At 41.7% G+C, this 19,553-nt stretch overlaps 1 protein-coding gene across 6 annotated transcripts in view; it reads left to right on the forward strand.

Annotated features, from left to right (window-relative positions):
- The window catches only part of CCDC170 (coiled-coil domain containing 170), a 106,112-nt gene extending 89,235 nt beyond the window's left edge, over positions 1-16,877 (forward strand). For all 6 annotated transcript variants that reach the window (XM_045500043.1, XM_045500042.1, XM_045500041.1 and 3 more), the window contains 2 exons: positions 12,865-13,101; positions 14,854-16,877. In XM_045500043.1, coding sequence (XP_045355999.1) covers positions 12,865-13,101; positions 14,854-15,015 — 399 coding nt within the window. In that variant the 3' untranslated portion in view covers positions 15,016-16,877. The remainder of the gene's footprint in view (positions 1-12,864; positions 13,102-14,853) is intronic.
- The last annotated feature ends 2,676 nt before the right edge of the window (positions 16,878-19,553 follow it).

The raw sequence follows: 19,553 nt of genomic DNA on the forward strand, positions 1-19,553 counted from the left end.
CACGGGGCTTGAACCTGTGGATCGTGAGATCATGACCTGAGCTGAAGTCAGACGTTCAACTGACTGAGCCACCCAGGGGCCCCTGTGTTGGTTTTATTGATGTCTTCCTGTTGTGGCAAATTCTTTTTTTTTTTGTCATTTTATATGTTTTATTCACAATTATTTTTGTTCTCTAATTATTAATGCAAAAGAGAAGGTAGGGTTAGTCTCTGGTCTTGGTAAAGTCCAAAATCAAATGGCACGGTTTCCTACATTTTTGGACTCTGTAGTGCATTTGTCCCACACGATCCAGATGACTAGTAAGTATGGCAGTAATAGTCATACTCTCCTTCCTACAACAGAAGACCCCGTGAAAGTGGTATTCATAGTTGTCCCCAACTCTTCGACATTATTAATCCATATTTTTCTTTGCAAAAAAATTTTTTTTTTTTTAATTTTTTTTTTTTTTTCAACGTTTATTTATTTTTGGGACAGAGAGAGACAGAGCATGACCGGGGGAGGGGCAGAGAGAGAGGGAGACACAGAATCGGAAACAGGCTCCAGGCTCTGAGCCATCAGCCCAGAGCCCGACGCGGGGCTCGAACTCACGGACCGCGAGATCGTGACCTGGCTGAAGTCGGACGCTTAACCGACTGCGCCACCCAGGCGCCCCTCAAAAAATTTTTAAAAATTTACATCCAAGTTAGCATACAGTGCAACAATGATTTCAGGAGTAGATTCCTTAATGCCCCTTACCCATTTGGCCCATCCCCCCTCCCACAACCCCTCCAGTAACCCTCTGTTTGTTCTCCATATTGAAGAGTCTCTCTTGTGTTTTGTCCCCCTCCCTGCTTTTATATTATTTTTGCTTTCCTTCCCAACGTTCATCTGTTTTGTCTCTTAAAGTCCTTGTATGAGTGAAGTCATATGATTTTTGTCTTTCTCTGACTAATTTCACTTAGCATAATACCCTCCAGTTCCATCCACGTAGTTGCAAATGGCAAGCTTTCATTCTTTTTGATTGCCGAGTAATACTCCATTGTATATATATACCACATCTTCTTTTTTCTTTTTTTTTTTAATTTTAACTTGTTTTATTTTTTATTTTTTTAAATTTACATCCAAATTAGTTAGCATATAGTGCAACAACGATTTCAGGAGTAGATTCCTTAGTGCCCCTTTCCCATTTAGCCCCTCCCCCTTCCCACAACCCCTCCCATAACCCTCAGTTTGTTCTCCATATTTATGAGTCTCTTCTGTTTTGTCCCCCTCCCTGTTTTTATATTATTTTTGTTTCCCTTCCCTTATGTTCATCTGTTTGGTGTCTTAAAGTCTTCATATGAGTGAGGTCACATGGTATTTGTCTTTCTCTAATTTCGCTTAGCATAATACCCTCTAGTTCCATCCACATAGTTACAAATGGCAAGATTTCATTCTTTTTGGTTGCTGAGTAATACTCCATTGTATATATATACCACATCTTCTTTATCCATTCATCCTTCGATGGACATTTGGGCTCTTTCCATACTTTGGCTGTTGTTGATAGCGCTGCTATAAACATGGGGGTGCATGTGTCCCTTCGAAACAGCACACCTGTATCCCTTGGATAAATACCTAGTAGTGCAATTGCTGGGTCGTAGGGTAGTTCTATTTTTAGTTTTTTGAGGAACCTCCATCCTGTTTTCCAGAGTGGCTGCACCAGTTTGCATTCCTACCAGCAGTGCAAAAGAGATCCTTTTTCTCTGCATCCTTGCCAACATCTGTTGTTGCCTGAGTTGTTAATGTTAGCCGTTCTGACAGGTGTGAGGTTATATCTCACTGTGGTGTTGATTTGTATTTCCCTGATGATGAGTGATGTGGAGCATTTTTTCATGTGTCGGTTGGCCATCTGGATGTCTTCTTTGGAGAAGTGTCTATTCATGTCTTTTGCCCATTTCTCCACTGGATTATTTGTTATTTGGGTGTTGAGTTTGAGAAGTTCTTTGTAGATTTTGGATACTAACCCTTTATCTGATATGTTGTTTGCAAATATCTTCTCCCATTCCGTTGGTTGCCTTTCAGTTTTGCTGATTGTTTCCTTCGCTGTGCAGAAGCTTTTTATTTTGATGAGGTCCCAATAGTTCATTTTTGCTTTTAATTCCCTTGCCTCTGGAGACGTGTTGAGTAAGAAGTTGCTGCGGTCAAGGTCAAAGAGGTTTTTGCCAGCTTTCTCCTCAAGGATTTTGATGGCTTCCTGTCTTACACTTAGGTGTTTCATCCATTTTGTGTTTCTTTTTGTGTCTGGTGTAAGAAAGTGGTCCAGGTTCATTTTTCTGCATGTCGCTGTCCAGTTTTCCCAGCACCACTTGCTGAAGAGACTGTCTTTATTCCATTGGATATTCTCTCCTGCTTTGTTAAAGATTAGTTGGCCGTATGTTTGTGGGTCCATTTCTGAGTTCTCTATTCTGTTCCATTGATCTGAGTGTCTGTTTTTGTACCATGTTGTGGCAGATTCTAGTGAAATCGTATAATATTCCTTTTAATAGAAGTGAATTCAGAGACGCCTGGGTGGCTCAGCCAGTTAAGTGTCTGATTTAGGCTCAGGTCATGGTCTCACGGTTGGTGAGTTTGAGCCCTGTGTCAGGCTCCATGCTGACAGTGTGGAGCCTGCTTGGATTCTCTCTCTCTTCCTCTTTCTTTGTCCTTCTCTCACTTGCACTTTCTCTCTCTCTAAATAAATAAATAAACTTAAAAAAAAAAGAAATTCAAGTAAGTTAAAAAGGTGGTTGAGTTAAAAAAAATGATTACCATAGGCGATACACGGATATGGCAAAGACTGTGGAGGTGGAATGGGAATAAATGAGCTATAGACAAAGAGATTGGAGGAGGGGATAACACTAGTGGTAATTAGATGCAGTAAGCAGGTGAATAGAAGCTCTAATTGGCTGCTGCTGACACCATAATGATTTCCAGAGTCAAGGAGTGGTGGAAGAAAAAGCTGGGCAGTGGACAGGGGCCCGATCATCCAGGGCCTTGTGTAATCTCCTAAGATGCTTAGACTTGTCCTCTGTGTCCTGGGGAGCCACTGGAGAATTTCAAACAGGAGTGTGAAGTCACCAGGGAAGACACTAAAAGGAATCCGAGGGATTTGAGAGAGCAGGGGGGTCTCCAGAATGAGACTATGACCAATAGCATCAAGAGTAGCAGTAAGGTAGAGACCAAAGGACTATTCACTGCACTTGACATTGGGACATCTATGGCTCAGGCACGTGTAGTGTAGATTGTAGTGGTAGTGGGTGAGGGCTTGGAGAATAAGCCAAATTCCAGTATGCTGAGGGATGAAGGAGAAGACACAAAGTCAGTGGCCTGCTCTTCCGGAATTCTTGGATGAAAAAGGGAAGAGTTGGGAAAGGAAATAAAGTTGGCTTGTGTGTTCATTTGTTTTATTTTGCATAAAGAGATCCACACCTTTTTATAGCTAAGATTATAGGGAAGGTATAGGAGAGGTGGGTTTTGACTAGCTCAACAATTGCTCAGGCCCCTAAACATTTAAATAGGATGCTAAGCTAAGTCTGCCTTCCAGTGGAGAACAGAGATCTAACTAACACAGTGAATGCCAACTTCATGAATTTATCAGAGATTTTAGTTACAAATGACTTTTTTTTTGTTTGAGACATATAATATTAGTGCCCAAGACAGACTAATGATATCAATTATTCATCTTTGTACATTGCCTGTGCTTGTCCCTGTATTTATTATTCATAAGGTAACATTACTGAACATTAACAAAGATGGCCTTTCTATATTCATTTTCTGTGGCTGCCGTAACCAACGACCACAAACTGGGTAGCTTAATACAATAGAAATGGTTTCTTCTCATAATTTTGGAGGCCAGGAGCCTGAAACCAAGATGTTGACAAGGTTGATTCCCTCTGGGGAACCTGAGGGCGACTCCTCTCCATGCCTTTCTTTTGGCTCCTGGTTGCTGCTGACAGCCCTTGGCTTTTGCACCTGCAGAATCCCTCTCTGCTGCCATCCTTACATGACCTTCCCCTCTTGTGTCCTTCCTTTTCTGTCTCTTATAAGGGCACCCACCATTGGCTTTAGGGCCCACCCTAATCCAGGATGCTATCATCATGATATCCTTACCTTAATTATACCTGCAAAGGCCCTTATTCTAAATAAGGCACATTCTGAGGTTCTGGGTGGACATATATATTTTTGGTGGGGAGGGGCACTGTTCAGCCCAGTACACTTAGTAAATTAAGAATTAATTTCACCATTTATGGAGGATCAGTATAAAAAATAATAATTTGGGCGTGTCCGGGTGGCTCAATTGGTTAAGCATCCAACTTCAGCTCAGGTCATGATCTCACCATTAGGGGGTTTGAGCCCTGCATCGGGCTCTGTGCTGACATCTCAGATCCTGGAGACTGCTTCGGATTCTCTTTCTCTCTGCTCCTCCCCTGCTTGTGCTCTGTCTCTGTCTCTCTCAAAAAATAAAATAAACATTAAAAACAATCATTTGAATTTCATTTCTATGTCTTAAAAAGTCAAGATATAATTCACATGCTGTGAAATTCACTTTTTTTTAAAATCCAAATGTCAGCTTTATTAGGTAAAAGTTTGGTTGGAGAACATGGTGTAAAACCATGGACTGACTTTCTCTTTCTTTCTTTCTTTCTTTCTTTCTTTCTTTCTTTCTTTCTTTCTTTCTTCTTTATTTTATCTTATTTTTAAAGATTTTTAAATTTACATCTAAGTTAGCATATAGTGCAATAATGATTTCAGGAGTCGAATGCAATGCTTCATCCCCTGTGTATAATAACACCCAGTGCTCATCCCAACAAGTATCTTCCTTAATGCCCCTTACTCATTTAGCCCATCCCCTCACCCATACCCCCACTAGTAATCCTCTGTTTGTTCTCCATATTTATGAGTCTCTTCTGTTTTCTCCCTCTCCCTGTTTTTGTATTATTTTTGTTTCCCTTCCCTTATGTTCATCTGTTTTGTCTCTTAAAGTCCTCGTATGAGTGAAGTCATATGATTTTTTTCTTTCTCTGACTAATTTCACTTAGCATAATACCCTCCAGTTCCATCCACGTAGTTACAAATGGCAAGATTTCATTCTTTTTGATTGCCGAGTAATACTCCATTGTATATATATGCCACATCTTCTTTATCCATTCATCCTTCGATGGACATTTGGGCTCTTTCCGTACTTTGGCTATTGTTGATAGCACTGCTATAAACATGGGGGTGCATGTGTCCCTTCGAAACAGCACACCTGTATCCCTTGGATAAATACCTAGTAGTGCAATTGCTGGGTTGTAGGGTAGCTCTGTTTTTTAATTTTTTGAGGAACGTCCATACTGTTCTTCAGAGTGGCTGCACAAGTTTGCATTCCCACCAGCAGTGCAAAAGAGTTCCTGTTTCTCCGCATCCTCACCAAGATCTGTTGTTGCCTGAGTTGTTAATGTTAGCCATTTTGACAGGTGTGAGGTGCTTAATTTTATTATATCATAGAAGAAGGGAGGGAGAGAAGGAGAGTGAGGGCTACAGGGAGATTGACTGACTGATTTCAAGGAATTGGCTTACACGATTATGGATTTGACAAGTTTAAAATCTGGGGATAGGGTGGCAGGAAGAGCTGATATTGCAGTTCAAGTCCAAAGGTTGTCTTCTGGTAGAATTCCCTCTTGCTCGGGGAGAGTCACTTTTGTTCTATTCAGGCCTTTGAATGATTGGATGAAGCCCATCCACACTATGGAAGGGAGATCTACTTTACTGAAAGTCCACTGACTTGAATGTTAATCTCACCCTGAGACACCCTCACAGAAATATCCATGCTTCACCAAATATCTGGGCTCTGTGGCCCAGCGCAGTTGACACATAATGTTAACCATCACAGTACCTTTTTATGCTGAATACTTTTCCGTCATTTGGATATACCACACTTCATTTATGCATTCAGCATTTGAAGGACATTTTGATTGTTTCCACTTTTTAGCTTTTATGAACAAGGCTGTTGGCAACATTTGTGTGGAGTTTTTCTGTGCATTTCTCTGTCTGTTGCAAAACTGCGCTCAAAGACCTTGACTCCTAGGTTATCCCAATCTCCCTTTTAAAGACTCATGCAGTAAATTTCCCCCTGAATTCTTGACCAGGAAAAAACGGACTTCTCCAGATGAGCTATTAAATTTGAAGTCAGCAGGCAAACCTGATTATTATAGAAATCTCTTTTTGAAAGAAAAATATTCTTTTATAGATTCCCCTCCCTGTGTTGAGTCAAAATAACTTTATTACAATATCGCTTTCATATATACAAACTTAACGCTGTATAGAAATTTCTTAATCTTGGTACATTTTTACCACTGTAAATTTCAAACAGATTTAGAAAAACAGTGAAGTATAAAAATAAACACATTAATGACATAAATTCAATATGCCAGGTTATGTTATTCCCCTACAATCATTGTGAATAAGAATGTGTGGTGTCATCTGCTTGCGGTACAGTTTCTTTTGAGTTTATGTTTTCTAAGGACAGAACATTTATGCTACCATGTGATTTAATTCAGTGCTTCAGATATTTTGTTTGCACATGCACCATGGCATAGTTTAGACTTCATTTGGCATGAACACATTATTTATGTATTAACTCCACCTTTGCTCTTCTCTCATTAACCGAGAATAATTAAAGTAGTACTACTAATTGGTACAAACGTAGGTTTTTTGCACAAATGCAAACACAGGCACTGACATCATGTGGCAGCACTCCAGAGGATCCAGAAAACGCTTTGTGTAACTCATAAAGCACCATTTGCTTCTTAGCCTGTGTTGGTTATGATCAGTTTCAGCTAAATATATTGAACGATCCCCTCATAACCGTGGCTTAGGTAGGAGAGATGTTTATTCCTTTCTCATGGAAACGAAGACATGCCATGCTTAGTGGGATGGCTCTGGGGTCATCAGCAACCCTGGCTTGTTCTTTCTGCTCCACTGTCCTAGCAACAGCTTTTATCCTCAAGATGCCACCTGACACAAGCTGGCTGCTGGGGCTCTGGCCTCATTCCAGCCATCTGTGAGGAGGAAAGGGAGGAGGACACCCTGAAGGCCACTTTTCAGGAACAATACAATGCTTTGCATTTCTCCATTGGCCAGAAGTTAGTCCCTGGACCTCACTTAGATGAAGTCAGCCTGAGAAATGGGTCTATTCTGGGCAGGAAGGACAAAAGAAAGAATAGATATTTGGTGGAAAGGTATCAGCTTTCCATATGTACCATGTGGCCCAATTTTGGTAGGGAGCTGTGCCCTTAAATCAGTAGTCAGACAACAAAAGGGACAAAAACTCAATGAAAAGCCATTGTTATCTTCATTGCAGTGTCTTAAGAAAACACCAAAAGGGAATAACACTCCTTAGCCAGCAGCAAAGGCCTCTCCCTCTTGCTACCTCTCTTGATAATCTCCCACACAAGATAGCTTCTCCTCATGCTCCTTCTCCACTCCAGAACTATATCCAACCCAGTCAGGGCAGCCTTTCTTCGTATGTATAGTTTTGTAACCTACCATCTTGGATTCAATGGAGGTAGGTCCACTGGCTTGGAATTGCTTTGAGCTCTCCTCACTTTGAAAGCGTGCACCAAGGAGAACCTACAAAGAAGAACTTCTTGGGTTGTAGAATGGGTTAAAGAATGGGTTGTAGAAAACTGGAAGTGTGCTCAGATTGCAACGTCAAATGAACCCCTTGCTTTAATTTCAGCTTCAGCTTCCTTCTAGAGAGATACCTGTGGTTGGTTCTCTTTAGTAGAGACATAACATGTTTTTGGGCCGTGGGGATACTCTCCTGCTGTGCTACCCCACTGTCTTCAAGGAGTCTGTGTGAGGTGCCTAGCTCCTTCCTGCAGGTTTGCATTTTCTATGCAGTTTCTTGAAAACCCTCCAGCTAGAGAATTTAGATCCTCGAGGCCGGGGGTTGGGGAGTGGGGTGGGGAGGGAATTCAACACATCAGATTTTAAATTTAATTACCATCTCTTTGAGGGCCTTCAGACCTTCTGACATGACAGAGAATCATTCACCAGATTTTGAAATTTTTTCTCTCAAGAAGACACTCAGAACCTTCTCCATCCTTGCTGGGCTCTGGGTGGCATGTCAGTCTTGTTTATGACCAGTTCTGCCCCACCGGAAGACCATTAGCAGCACAGGCTCTTGCTGAACTCTGGGCCGGATCTGGGAGGCTCCTTTAGGGGGAACTAAGAGACCAGCTTAGCCACGCCCCCACTCCCAGGAATCTCGTTTGTTTGTTGGGTTTGATTTAGGAGTCTGAGGTCTCTGTTGTCCACTGGCTTTCAGTTCTGTTTCTGGTGGCTTGGCTCAGAGCTCCTTGACTCGCCTTTGCTCCCCGATGACAAGAACTGAGGCAGCCCTTAGGATTGTGATAATGTCTCATATTTTTCAGAAATTCTTGGCTATGAATTCTTCTCATTAGGACCTGATTTATGTACTTCCAGCTCTCCAAGCTGTGTTCCATCACTTTTGGTAGATAGCCCACTGTAAATGTTTTTCCAGTCTGAGCAGAAAGGCTGCATGTATCTGTTAATACAAGGTTTTGAATTCAATATCCCAATCCCAGCAACTTCCCACTTTGCTGTCCATTTTCTCTGCAGCAGGGAGATAGTTTGCATATGAGGGGAATCTCTGTCTTAAAGGGAGATAGCTTTGTTTTAAAATTGATAGATTTCATTCATGTAATGTGTCCAACTTGTAAAATGTTTGATAATCCATGGAATATATTATTTAGAGCAGCTGCTTGTATAATTTATAAATATATATATATTAAAAAACGTTTACGAGTAGGATGTGTGTTGTATTGATCATGCATGGGAAAGTTCCCTTTTCTTTTTTTTTCTTTTTTTTAATAAGAAATTTATTGTCAAATTGGTTTCCATACAACACCTAGTGCTCATCCCAACAGGTGCCCTCCTCAGTACCCATCACCCACTTTCCCCTCCCTCCCACCCCACATCAACCCTCAGTTTATTCTCAGTTTTTAAGAGTCTCTTATGGTTTGGCTCCCTCCCTCTCTAACTTTTTTTTTTCCTCCCCCTCCCCCATGGTCTTCTGTTAAGTTTCTCAGGATCCACATAAGAGTCAAAACAGATGGTATCTGTCTTTCTCTGTATAGCTTATTTCACTTAACATAACCCTCTCTAGTTCCATCCACATTGCTACAAAAGGCCATATTTCATTCTTTCTCATTGCCAAGAAGTATTTCATTGTGTATATAAACCACATCTTCTTTATCCATTCATCAGTTGATGGACATATAGGCTCTTTCCATAATTTGGCTATTGTTGAGAGTGCTGCTATAAACATTGGGGTACAAGTGCCCCTGTGCATCAGCACTCCTGTATCCCTTGGGTAAATTCCTAGCAGTGCTATTGCTGGGTCATAGGGTAGATCTATTTTTAATTTTTTGAGGAACCTCCACACTGTTTTCCAGAGTGGCTGCACCAGTTTGCGTTCCCACCAACAGTGCAAGAGGGTTCCCGTTTCTCCATATCCTCTCCAGCATCTATAGTCTCCTGATTTGTTCATTTTAGCCACTCTGACTGGCTTGAAGTGGTATCTCATTGTGGTTTTGATTTGTATTTCCCTGATGAGGAGTGACGTTGAGCATCTTTTCATGTGCCTGTTGGCCATCTGGATGTCTTCTTTAGAGAAGTGTCTATTCATGTTTTCTGCCCATTTCTTCACTGGATTATTTGTTTTTCGGGTGTGGAGTTTGGTGAGGTCTTTATAGATTTTGGATACAAGCCCTTGGTCTGCTATGTCATTTGCAAATATCTTTTCCCATTCCGTTGGTTGCCTTTTAGTTTTGTTGATTGTTTCCTTTGCTGTGCAGAAGCTTTTTATTTTCATGAGGTCCCAGTGGTTCATCTTTGCTTTTAATTCCCTTGCCTTTGGAGATGTATCAAGTAGGAAATTGCTATGGCTGAGGAATGTTCCCTTTTCTGACTTCTTGTCAGAAGAAGAATTTCAAATCTATAGAACAGTTGCAAGAGTAGTATAATGGACAGTATTTTATTCTTCACATAATGACTTATGTAATAATTGTTAAATTTTACAGATTGCTGTGTTTTGCCTAATGAGGGTGGGAGGTTTTCATTTTTGCTGAACCATCCGAGAGTAAGTTACATGCATCATGACACTTTACCCCTAAATACTTACCTGGTATCTCTTAAGACCAAGAATACTCCTCCTCCTCCTCTTCTTCTTTTTCTTCTCCTCCTCCTCCTTCTTTTTAAATTCTTAAGGTGATGATCACATTGCTGAATTACGGATATTTTATATAGTTCCTGGGCCATGTCACAAATTATTTTAAAGCTTTTATTTATTTATTTTTAAATGTTTATTTATTTTGAGAGAGAGAGCACACATGTCTGTGAGTGAGCAAGCAGGAGAGGAGCAGGGAGGGAGAGAGAGAGAGAGAGAGAGAGAGAGAGAGAGAGAGAGAGAATCCCAAGCAGGCTCCATGCTATCAGCACAGAGACCGACTTGGGGCTTGATCTCACGAACTGTGAGATCATGACCTGAGCTGAAATCAAGAGTCAGATGCTGAACCTACTGAGCCACCCAGGCACCCCAAGACCAAGAGTATTCTTCTATGTGAGCACTGTACATCATCACACTCGGGAAGCACCGTCAGGGCGATACTCTATTATGCTGTATCTAATATGCTAGCCATATTCAGATGTGGGTTTTGATAACTTGAAATCCATGAATGATCTGCCAGGTCCACCTCTGTAGACCTGCACTTAGTGGGTGCCATTAACTTGACTCAAGTGGTAGGTCTTCTAGTGCCATGTCATTGGCTCAAAAATGGACTCAGGTTTCCTTTCTCCACCAACTATTGACATCTTATGGCCTACGGATTTCCCAAGCTGCAGTGGTAGTTTTTATGCCTTCTTGATTGCAAGTCCTACAGCAGCTGTCAGTTTCCCAAGGATTACCTGTCTCTCGCATGGAACCAGTTCGGAGCTTTGAGTTTGTCCAAGCATGTCTGCCATCAGCCTCCTCTCTGCCGGAAAAGGAGCTAAATTCTTAAGAAGTTGTGTGTGTTATAGTGGGTGGAACCAAATTTCCGTTATCTAATTTCAGAACATTTGCATCATCCTTAAAACCCATTAGCAGTTACTCCCCAATCTCCCCTCCCACCAGTCCCTGGCCTTTCCCAGATCTTTCATATAAATGGACTAATACAGTCAGCGGTCTTTTGTGACTGACTTTTCCCCCTTAGCATAATGTTTTTGGGGTTCATCCAAGGTGTCAGGATTTTCGTTTCTTCTTGTCGCCAAATGACATTCCAGTGCATGGGGAGACCACATTTTATGTATCTGCTCATCAGTTGATGGGTATTTGGGTTGTTTTGACTTTTTGGTGATCATGAATAGTGCTGCTGTATACAGCTTTTTTTTGTATACAGGTTCTGTATGACACAAGTTTTCAAATCTCTTAAATATATAAACCTGGATGTGGAATTGCTGGGCCCTGTGTTAACTCTGTGTTTAACATTTTGAAAACTGGTTAACTGTTTTTCATAGCAGCTACACCAGCTGCTTCCCATCATCAGTATGTAAGGGCTCCGACTTCTCCACATCCTTGCCAACACTTGTTATTGTGTCTCGTTTTGGTTATGGTCATCCCAGTGGGGGTTAAGTGCTAGCTCATTCATATTTATTTTTAATGGTCAGTTTTAAAAATTTTGTGTCAAATATGAAAACTGCCTCCAGTTCTTTTTTTTTTTTTAATTGTGGTGAAATATACATAACATAAAAGCTACCATTTTAACCATTAAAAAATTTTTTTTTAATGTTTATTTATTTTTGAGAGAGAGAGAGAGCGCACAAGCAGGGGAGGAGCAGAGAGAGGGAGAGACACAGAATCTGAAACAGGCTCCAGGCTCTGAGGTGTCAGCACAGAGCCCGATGCGGGACTCGAACTCACAAACCGTGAGATCATGACCTGAGCCGAAGCCGGACGCTCAACCGACTGAGCCACCCAGGCACCCTCATTTTAACCATTTTTAAGCGTACAACTCAGTAGCATTAAGTACATTCACAGTGTTGTGCGACCATCACCACTATCCATTTCCAGAACTTTTTGTCATCCTAAACTGAAACTCAGTGCCCATTAAATAACTCCACATTCCTCCACTGGGGATGTAATTCTATTCTACTTTCTGTGTGAATTAGCCTATCCTAGGTACCTCATATAAAGAGAGTTATGCAATAATTGTCCTTTTGTGTCTGGCTTATTTTACTTATTGTAATGTCTTTAAGGTTCATCCATGTTGTAGTATTTGCCAGAATTTCAGCCTTTTTATTCATACTCTTTTGTAAGCAAATCTGGAAAAATTTTACATATTAAGCTAATAAAGACAAAGTGCCTCACATTCTACATCCTCCAATAATGGTACTCTGACATGTTTATAAACTATAACTGCCTTAAGACATGTTTGCCCAGCATGTATGCTTAGCAAAGTCTATATAACTGGGATGAATTCCATTCTTTTAAATTTTTTTTTTTCAACGTTTATTTATTTTTGGGACAGAGAGAGACAGAGCATGAACGGGGGAGGGGCAGAGAGAGAGGGAGACACAGAATCGGAAACAGGCTCCAGGCTCCGAGCCACCAGCCCAGAGCCCGACGCGGGGCTCGAACTCCCGGACCACGAGATCGTGACCTGGCTGAAGTCGGACGCTTAACCGACTGCGCCACCCAGGCGCCCCCATTCCTTATTCATAAAAAGTTATTAAGTGAATTTCATTGACTTCTAGTTTATCTTGTTGATACAATTTTCCTAAATAAATACAAAAGAAATTATTGGCATTCTCTTAACTTCTTAGATTAAAACTTTGGAACAGACCAAAGCCATTGACGACCTAAATAAATCCAGAGACAAACTTGAGAAGATGAAGGAGAAAGCTGAGAAAAAACTAATGTCTGTCAAGTCAGAACTGGATTCTATGGAGCACGAGGCCAAGGAGGATAAAGAGAGAGCCAGGAACATGATAGAAGTGGTAACCAGTGCAATGAAGACACTAAAAAAGTCTCTGGAAGAAGCAGAAAAGAGAGAAAAGCAGGTGGGTAGAAATCTGCTGGTGACATCTTGTTTAGGAAAGATAGGACAATTCAAAAGCTTGACAATTATTCATATGTTTCTTCAAAAGCAATTTACAAAGCTTTCTATATCATTTCAACGTATCTGTCTACCCTCTAGCATCTTTTTGGCGCTAAAATAGCCATAATGATTTACTCTGCTAAGAATAATAATTCACATTTTCATGGCATGAATTGTAGAAAAGAAAAAAGACGTTCTTGTCAAAGCAGCGAAAAGCCTGTGAAATGCCAGTTTCTGGTTGTGGAGAGGTTTTTATTATGTGCACTGATTGCCTCTGAAGTTTGCATCATCCCAGGCTTCAGCCTCAGGAGGGAAGGCTTATCTCCAGCAGAGATCAGTGGCAGGAAACAGTCCCAACTCTCAAACAGTGGCACCCAGACTCGATGGCCAATCTAGCCCAGATGGAAGCCATAAAACAGTCCTCACTCGCTGGCTGGTTGCAAGGAGGAGAGTTTTATCTGGTGAGCACATCAGGAGGTCACGCACAAAGAACTGTACCGGGCAGCCTGACCCCCATTGCTTTTGGGTTTCATCTCCCTCTCTTTCTGAAGCTCAAAAGGGCAGAGAGTGGACTCTCATCCTAGGATATTATTTCTCTTTGGCTGCCTCTGCTCTGGCTCATGTGTCAGGCCGAGCCGAGGAAGGCCAAACTATAAACTGCGTGTTCTCAGAGGGAACCCTCTCAGGAATTAAGAGCTTTGACCATATTTGAAAGGGGAGAAAAGTTTGAGGGAAACTTTCTCACCAGGGACACTAGGGGGGAGAGGGTATTATGTTCCCCAAATTGGACTCAGCATAGGAAGGAGGTTGGGATGTGAATGAACACATGGTGAGAATGTTTGGAAGGCAGTTTTCCTGGAGGTAACATCTGTCTTCAGGTTGGATTGCATCTTTCCCAAAATGGAAGGTACCTCTAGCAAGGGGTTGGCCCGATCTCCCTGATGTATCTGCTCCTGCTTTAGCGCAGAATCACAGTTGATGAGAATGTGAAGGACTATGAGGCATCTTTTCATCCATTTTCTCCAAGCTCGTCACCTCTCCATGTTTCTTTTTGTGATCGACAGAGAGTAGTCCCGGAGGGTCCGATGTTATGGTTTGTGAGGAGGCTGTTTATGTGATGTCATCTGGTCATTATTTAGAGCTCCTTCTCTTTTCATCAGCTCATACTTTCTTGCCCTTTGTTCTTCCTTTAGTTTAAGTGGTTCCATGCCCACTTAAAATTCCACGTACTTATCAATGGTGTGCACAACCACAGTATACCACAAGTATACTTTACCACAAGTAAAGCACTTCCTAGTATACAGAACACGTACACATTCATTGTTTCATTTGATCCGAATTTCAGAACAGCTCTGGGAAGTAGGCATGTGGTTATTTCCCTCAGGAAGCGAGAACATGGGTCTCATTCATGGTTGCTTTTCACTGAGATTCTTGACTTGGTAGCCAATGCCACACTAACTGGCATGAAATGCCACACTAAGTGGCTGTGAAATCACTGACAGTTGGTGCCCGGAAGGACCGTAGGGGGAATTTAGTGGATTCGCCTTCTTATTTTATAAACGAGAGGACTAAGGTAAAAGACAGTAAGTAATTTGCCTACCTCATGTACCTCTGGGTTTTCCACAGGGTTTTGTTTGGTTGGTTGGTTGCATTCAGACCAACAGTAGTCAGCATGTTTTGTTCTCACCCTTAATGTGTGTGTTTGCTATTGCAGCTGGTGGACTTCAGGGAAGTGGTTTCCCAGAAGCTGGGCTTGAACATGACCAGTCTTGCACTTCCCGACTATGAAATCATCAAATGTCTTGAAAGACTGATCCATTTACATCAGCATCACTTTGTCACCTGTGCCTGCCTCAAAGATGTGACGCTTGGGTGAGACAGGCACCCACAAAGCCACTTAAAACTCCTTCATTGAATACCATGTCTCTTGAAGGAGGTAGAGCTAAGTGACGGCACACAATTCTCGATTTCACGAATTCCCGAAACCTTTGAAATTTGATCAGTATGTGAATACCATATACTTTGATGATAGAGCGAGGATCCGTCATTTGCAAAAAAAGGATCTCAGAGGTGCCAGCTGTAGGGAAATGTCTGACGCTAAAAACACCTATTTTTTTTTTTTATTTGCTAGCACTTTGGGACCCAGAAGAGTTCCAGTAGATTGTAAACCTAGAATGGGCAATGGTGGTAGGGAATTTACATTTATGGGATTCCTTTTGTGACTTGGGGGCTTTCCTACCCAATTTAATTCTCATAATAGCCATGTGGAGAAGGTTTAGTGTTTGATTTTACAACCTCTCTGGGGCTCGGAGAGGGTGTTACCTACCCAAGATTGCAATTGGTTAGCAATTGAACCAGAAGTCTTACCATGCTGGCTCTGGGTCAAAGGCTGTACCTTCTCTGTTACATCACACTCCTCCAGTTTCTCCTGAATTCCTGTGATCCTGGTGAAAATTGCCCCCATAAAGAAAGGCAGACATTCATAGAATCAAGAATTGAAGCCCCCAAAGTAACAGATTTATGAATGTTACCCATATGATTTCTTTAAAAGGCAATATACCAAATTATTTGGTAAAACATACATAGGGTCTGAGGTCCTGTAAGAAATTTACCTGTTTTAAATGTGGCTGCCAGATCACATTTGGTGGCAATTTTTCCTGTTGGAGCAGGGTTGATCTCAGTCCTTGGAAAGTCAAACCTTTAATGTGAAACCTGTCACATGAAATCCTGTACAGTTTTATTCACCAGTTTATCAGATGCACTGACAGCAGGGGTACTTTTTTCAGATTGGGGTTTTGTTATGACTTTCTGTCATTTTCTGCCTTCTTTTTAAATTTGTATTTCACAGATATTTTTCAGGAAGCCATATTCTTAACTTTATTGAGAGAAACTTTTACTTTTTTGGTCGATTACCTTATTTTTGCCGTATGTAATTTTCGAAACAGTTTCTGGAAAAAGTGTCGGTGTCTAATTAAAGGAGAGGGGAAAAACAGATTACATCCGAACACTAAGAGAAAAAGCATATTCTGCGGGGCACATGGGTAGCTTAGTTGGTTAAGCCTCTGACTCTTGAGTTTGGCTCAGGCCATGATCTCACAGTTCCTGACATCGAGCCCCAAGTCAGGCTCTGCGCTGACAGCAAGGAGCCTGCTTGGGATTCTTGCTCTCCCTCCCTCTCTCTCCCTCTCCCTGGCTCATGCGTATGCATGCTCTCTTACTCTCAAAATAAATGAATTTTAGAAAAAGAGAGAAAAAGCAAATTCTAGAGGAAAGGAAATGAGTTGGACACTTACTGATGACAGATCACACAGAGGAAGAGGAAGCAAGGATGTCCTCTGGGAGATGGGTCATGGTCGCCTGGCTTTCTCCCTTGTGTGCAAGGATAGTATAAAGTACCTTTTGCAACTGAATAAACACACCTTCGCAGCCCTGACTGAGGACACGAGCTAGGTCTGCAACAGGCTGGAGAGGCAGAATTGTATTTTCCCCGCAGAAGTCATCTCTGAAGATCCCCTCACATGCTCCGTAGGGACAGTGGCTGCTGTTCTGGGCCCGTACGCACTCAGACTGAAGGAGGCAACCTTACTGTCTGGGTCTCTGGAGGACTGAATTGCTGAGTGGCTTTGCTTCAGCCATGCCATAGAAAGGTGGGGGGTGTTCAGAGATGGAGGGGTTGTTTTTATACCCCTGTTTTATATCTCTGTTCTCATTTTCCAAATACAGTCTTTAACGAACTTCGTTTATTTTCTCTGTGAAGTTATTTTCAACACTATTCGACGTCACTTTAAAAGCATAAACTCATAAAAATATTTCTCCATTTCGTGACATAAGAAAAATAAGTTCTATCTATGTAGATGGTCCATATGCACATTAACTATTTGTCATTTAGACAAATTGAAATCCCTTAATAAAGCCATTTTCCTCCTTGTTGAAATGCCAGTTGGTTGTTGGCTTTCCCTCCATGGCATTCATTCTAGAGCTGGCAGACCAACCTCACATTTTTGTGTTAGATTTTGTTCTTCTATAATATCCATGTATATTTTATGTTGGCCAATAAAACGTGTTATGTTGATGAGATTTTCTAAATAGGGTTTTAAAATATTTAACACTAACTCTTCTACCAAATACACTTGAGTGAAAATTGCCTTTGAGATTATTATTCTGGTCATTGTCTGGGACGTTTAAATGCATGCATAAAATATCTCCATTAGGAAAAAAAAAGAATTAAACCCAATCAGTTCTACCTTATAGTCTGTCTGTCTTACAGATGAACAGGGGGTGATTCAAGGTCAAGGGGTGGTGGGCTGGAAAGTGGTTAAAGAATGTCTATATTATTTATATTGTAATAATACTTAGGGCTTGGACATGGAGTTTAATTTTCACTGGGAAGCATTTCATGGCTACATAACCTTTGATCGGGAAGGCTCTTGTCCACTCTATGCAGTAGTGATTTTATTCACATTATTGTACAACCCCACTTAGCTTCTCCTCAGTAAGTGGGGTCTGTATGCTTCCCTCTCCTCTATGCTGCCTCCACACTGTTATGCCCGTGTCTTTGTATAAAAATCATTGCTCATTTGAGGCTCCTTGCTAACTGAATATAACTTTTCTCTTGGTCCTCATTGCAGTTACCTGTTAACATCCTGTATGTCTTCCTACTTAAGATGGTTCATAGCGGGGCTCCTGGGTGGCTCAGTCACTTGAGCATCCAACTTCAACTCAGGTCATGATCTCACGGTTCGTAGGTTCAAGCCCCACATTGAGCTCTGTGATCTGTTTTGGATCCTCAGTCTCCCTCTGTCTCTGCCCTTCACCTGTCTTCTCTCTCTCTCTCTCCCTCTCTCAAAAATAAATAAACATTAAAAAAAAAAGATGTTTCATAGGTGTCTTCTCCAGCCACATTAAGTGCTGCCTTCTTCTCGGGTGACTTTAGTGCCCATAAGGAAAATTCATACAACGTTTTATCTTTAGTTTCTTGGCCTTCTTGACCTTCATACTTTTACCTCCTTTTGTTTCAGCTACTTAAACCTTAGATTGCAGTTTATAGCAATTCAATTGAAACTCCTGTAAGTCAAAGAGAATTTGGGGGTGGGGTACTCATTTGAAAGATTCAGGAGTAGACTAGCTTCAGCACAGCTAGATGCAGGGATTTAAAATTGTTATTTGGATTCTTTTTGCTTCTACCCATCTTCCTTTTCTCCTTGATTTGCTTGTCTTTGCATGTTGGTCTCCCTTTCTCCTTCTGGTGATGGGTTTCTCCATGCTGTCAGCAAAGATGATAACCAGCAGCTACATGGTCTTTTCAACTCATGAGCTGAGAAAATGAGACACTCTCTGCCTCCAAAACTCATGGAAAGAGTATCAGGGAAGAAGAGTCTGATCATGCCTTCTTGGCCACGCACTCCTTCCGAACCAAGCATTGTGGCCAAGGGATGAACTCACTGGCCTGCATCCCATGCATCCAACTGGCTTGCAGTAAGGTGGGGTGGGGTGAGGTTCCAAGGTGATCTGTTCAACCAGAACCACACGTAATGACGGAAGGAAAGCTGGACAGGTACATGGCACACATCTATGACCCTTGGTCAAATTTAGGATCTTCTAATCACCTGCAACTTCTCCACCTCTAAAATCTTACAGTCTCCATAAACTCTTATCATTGCAGACCTCTATCTCTTACCCCACGTAAGTGCTCTTTGGGTTTCCTTGGTTCTCATATTTTCTCCCTGCTAGCCTTGCCATCTGGGGTCAGCCTAGATACTCTGGTTCCTTTTTATAGTCATTCTTTTCCCAACACCTTCAATTCCTTGTGCCCTTGCCCCTCATCCCTCAGATTTGAATTAGTCCCAACTAACAATGTTTCTGCTGCTTTTCCTGCCCCACTGGATGAGACTGGAGGAAATCACAGGTGGCCTGGCAAATTCTCACCTGAGCCCTCTGGGCTAACTGGTAATCCTTCCCAGTTCCCCAGTTTGAGCTTGCTGCCATTTTCCAAACTGACTGTTGCAAATATTCTACTCTTCCTCAAGGCTCTTAACCTGTCTTCTTTCTCCACTGTCAGCAGATAATCTTGTCTCCTCTTTCACCCACAAAGTAGAAGCCATTACAGGACATATCTTCAATATCAGATCCTAAAATAGCCTGATATGTGTGCATATATCGTGGCCCCCTTCCCTCTTCTTGCCTCGGGTTATTTCCTCCGCCTGGCCGCTTGTGTCCTCACTAACTTCATCCTATCAATTGTCCTCTGTCTCGAAAGCGTTTTCAACCTTACTTTCCTTTGTGGCTTCTTTCCCTCAGCGTTTAAATATGTTCGTCTTAAATCAGTCCCTCTACTCCCCAACAATTTCTCCGTAGGGCCTTATTTCCCTCTGTCTTTCTGGTCTCACCTCCTCTTCACACCATCTTCCGTGGCAA

This window comes from Leopardus geoffroyi, chromosome B2 (assembly GCF_018350155.1).
Source record: "Leopardus geoffroyi isolate Oge1 chromosome B2, O.geoffroyi_Oge1_pat1.0, whole genome shotgun sequence".
Taxonomy (NCBI): Eukaryota; Metazoa; Chordata; class Mammalia; order Carnivora; family Felidae; genus Leopardus; species Leopardus geoffroyi.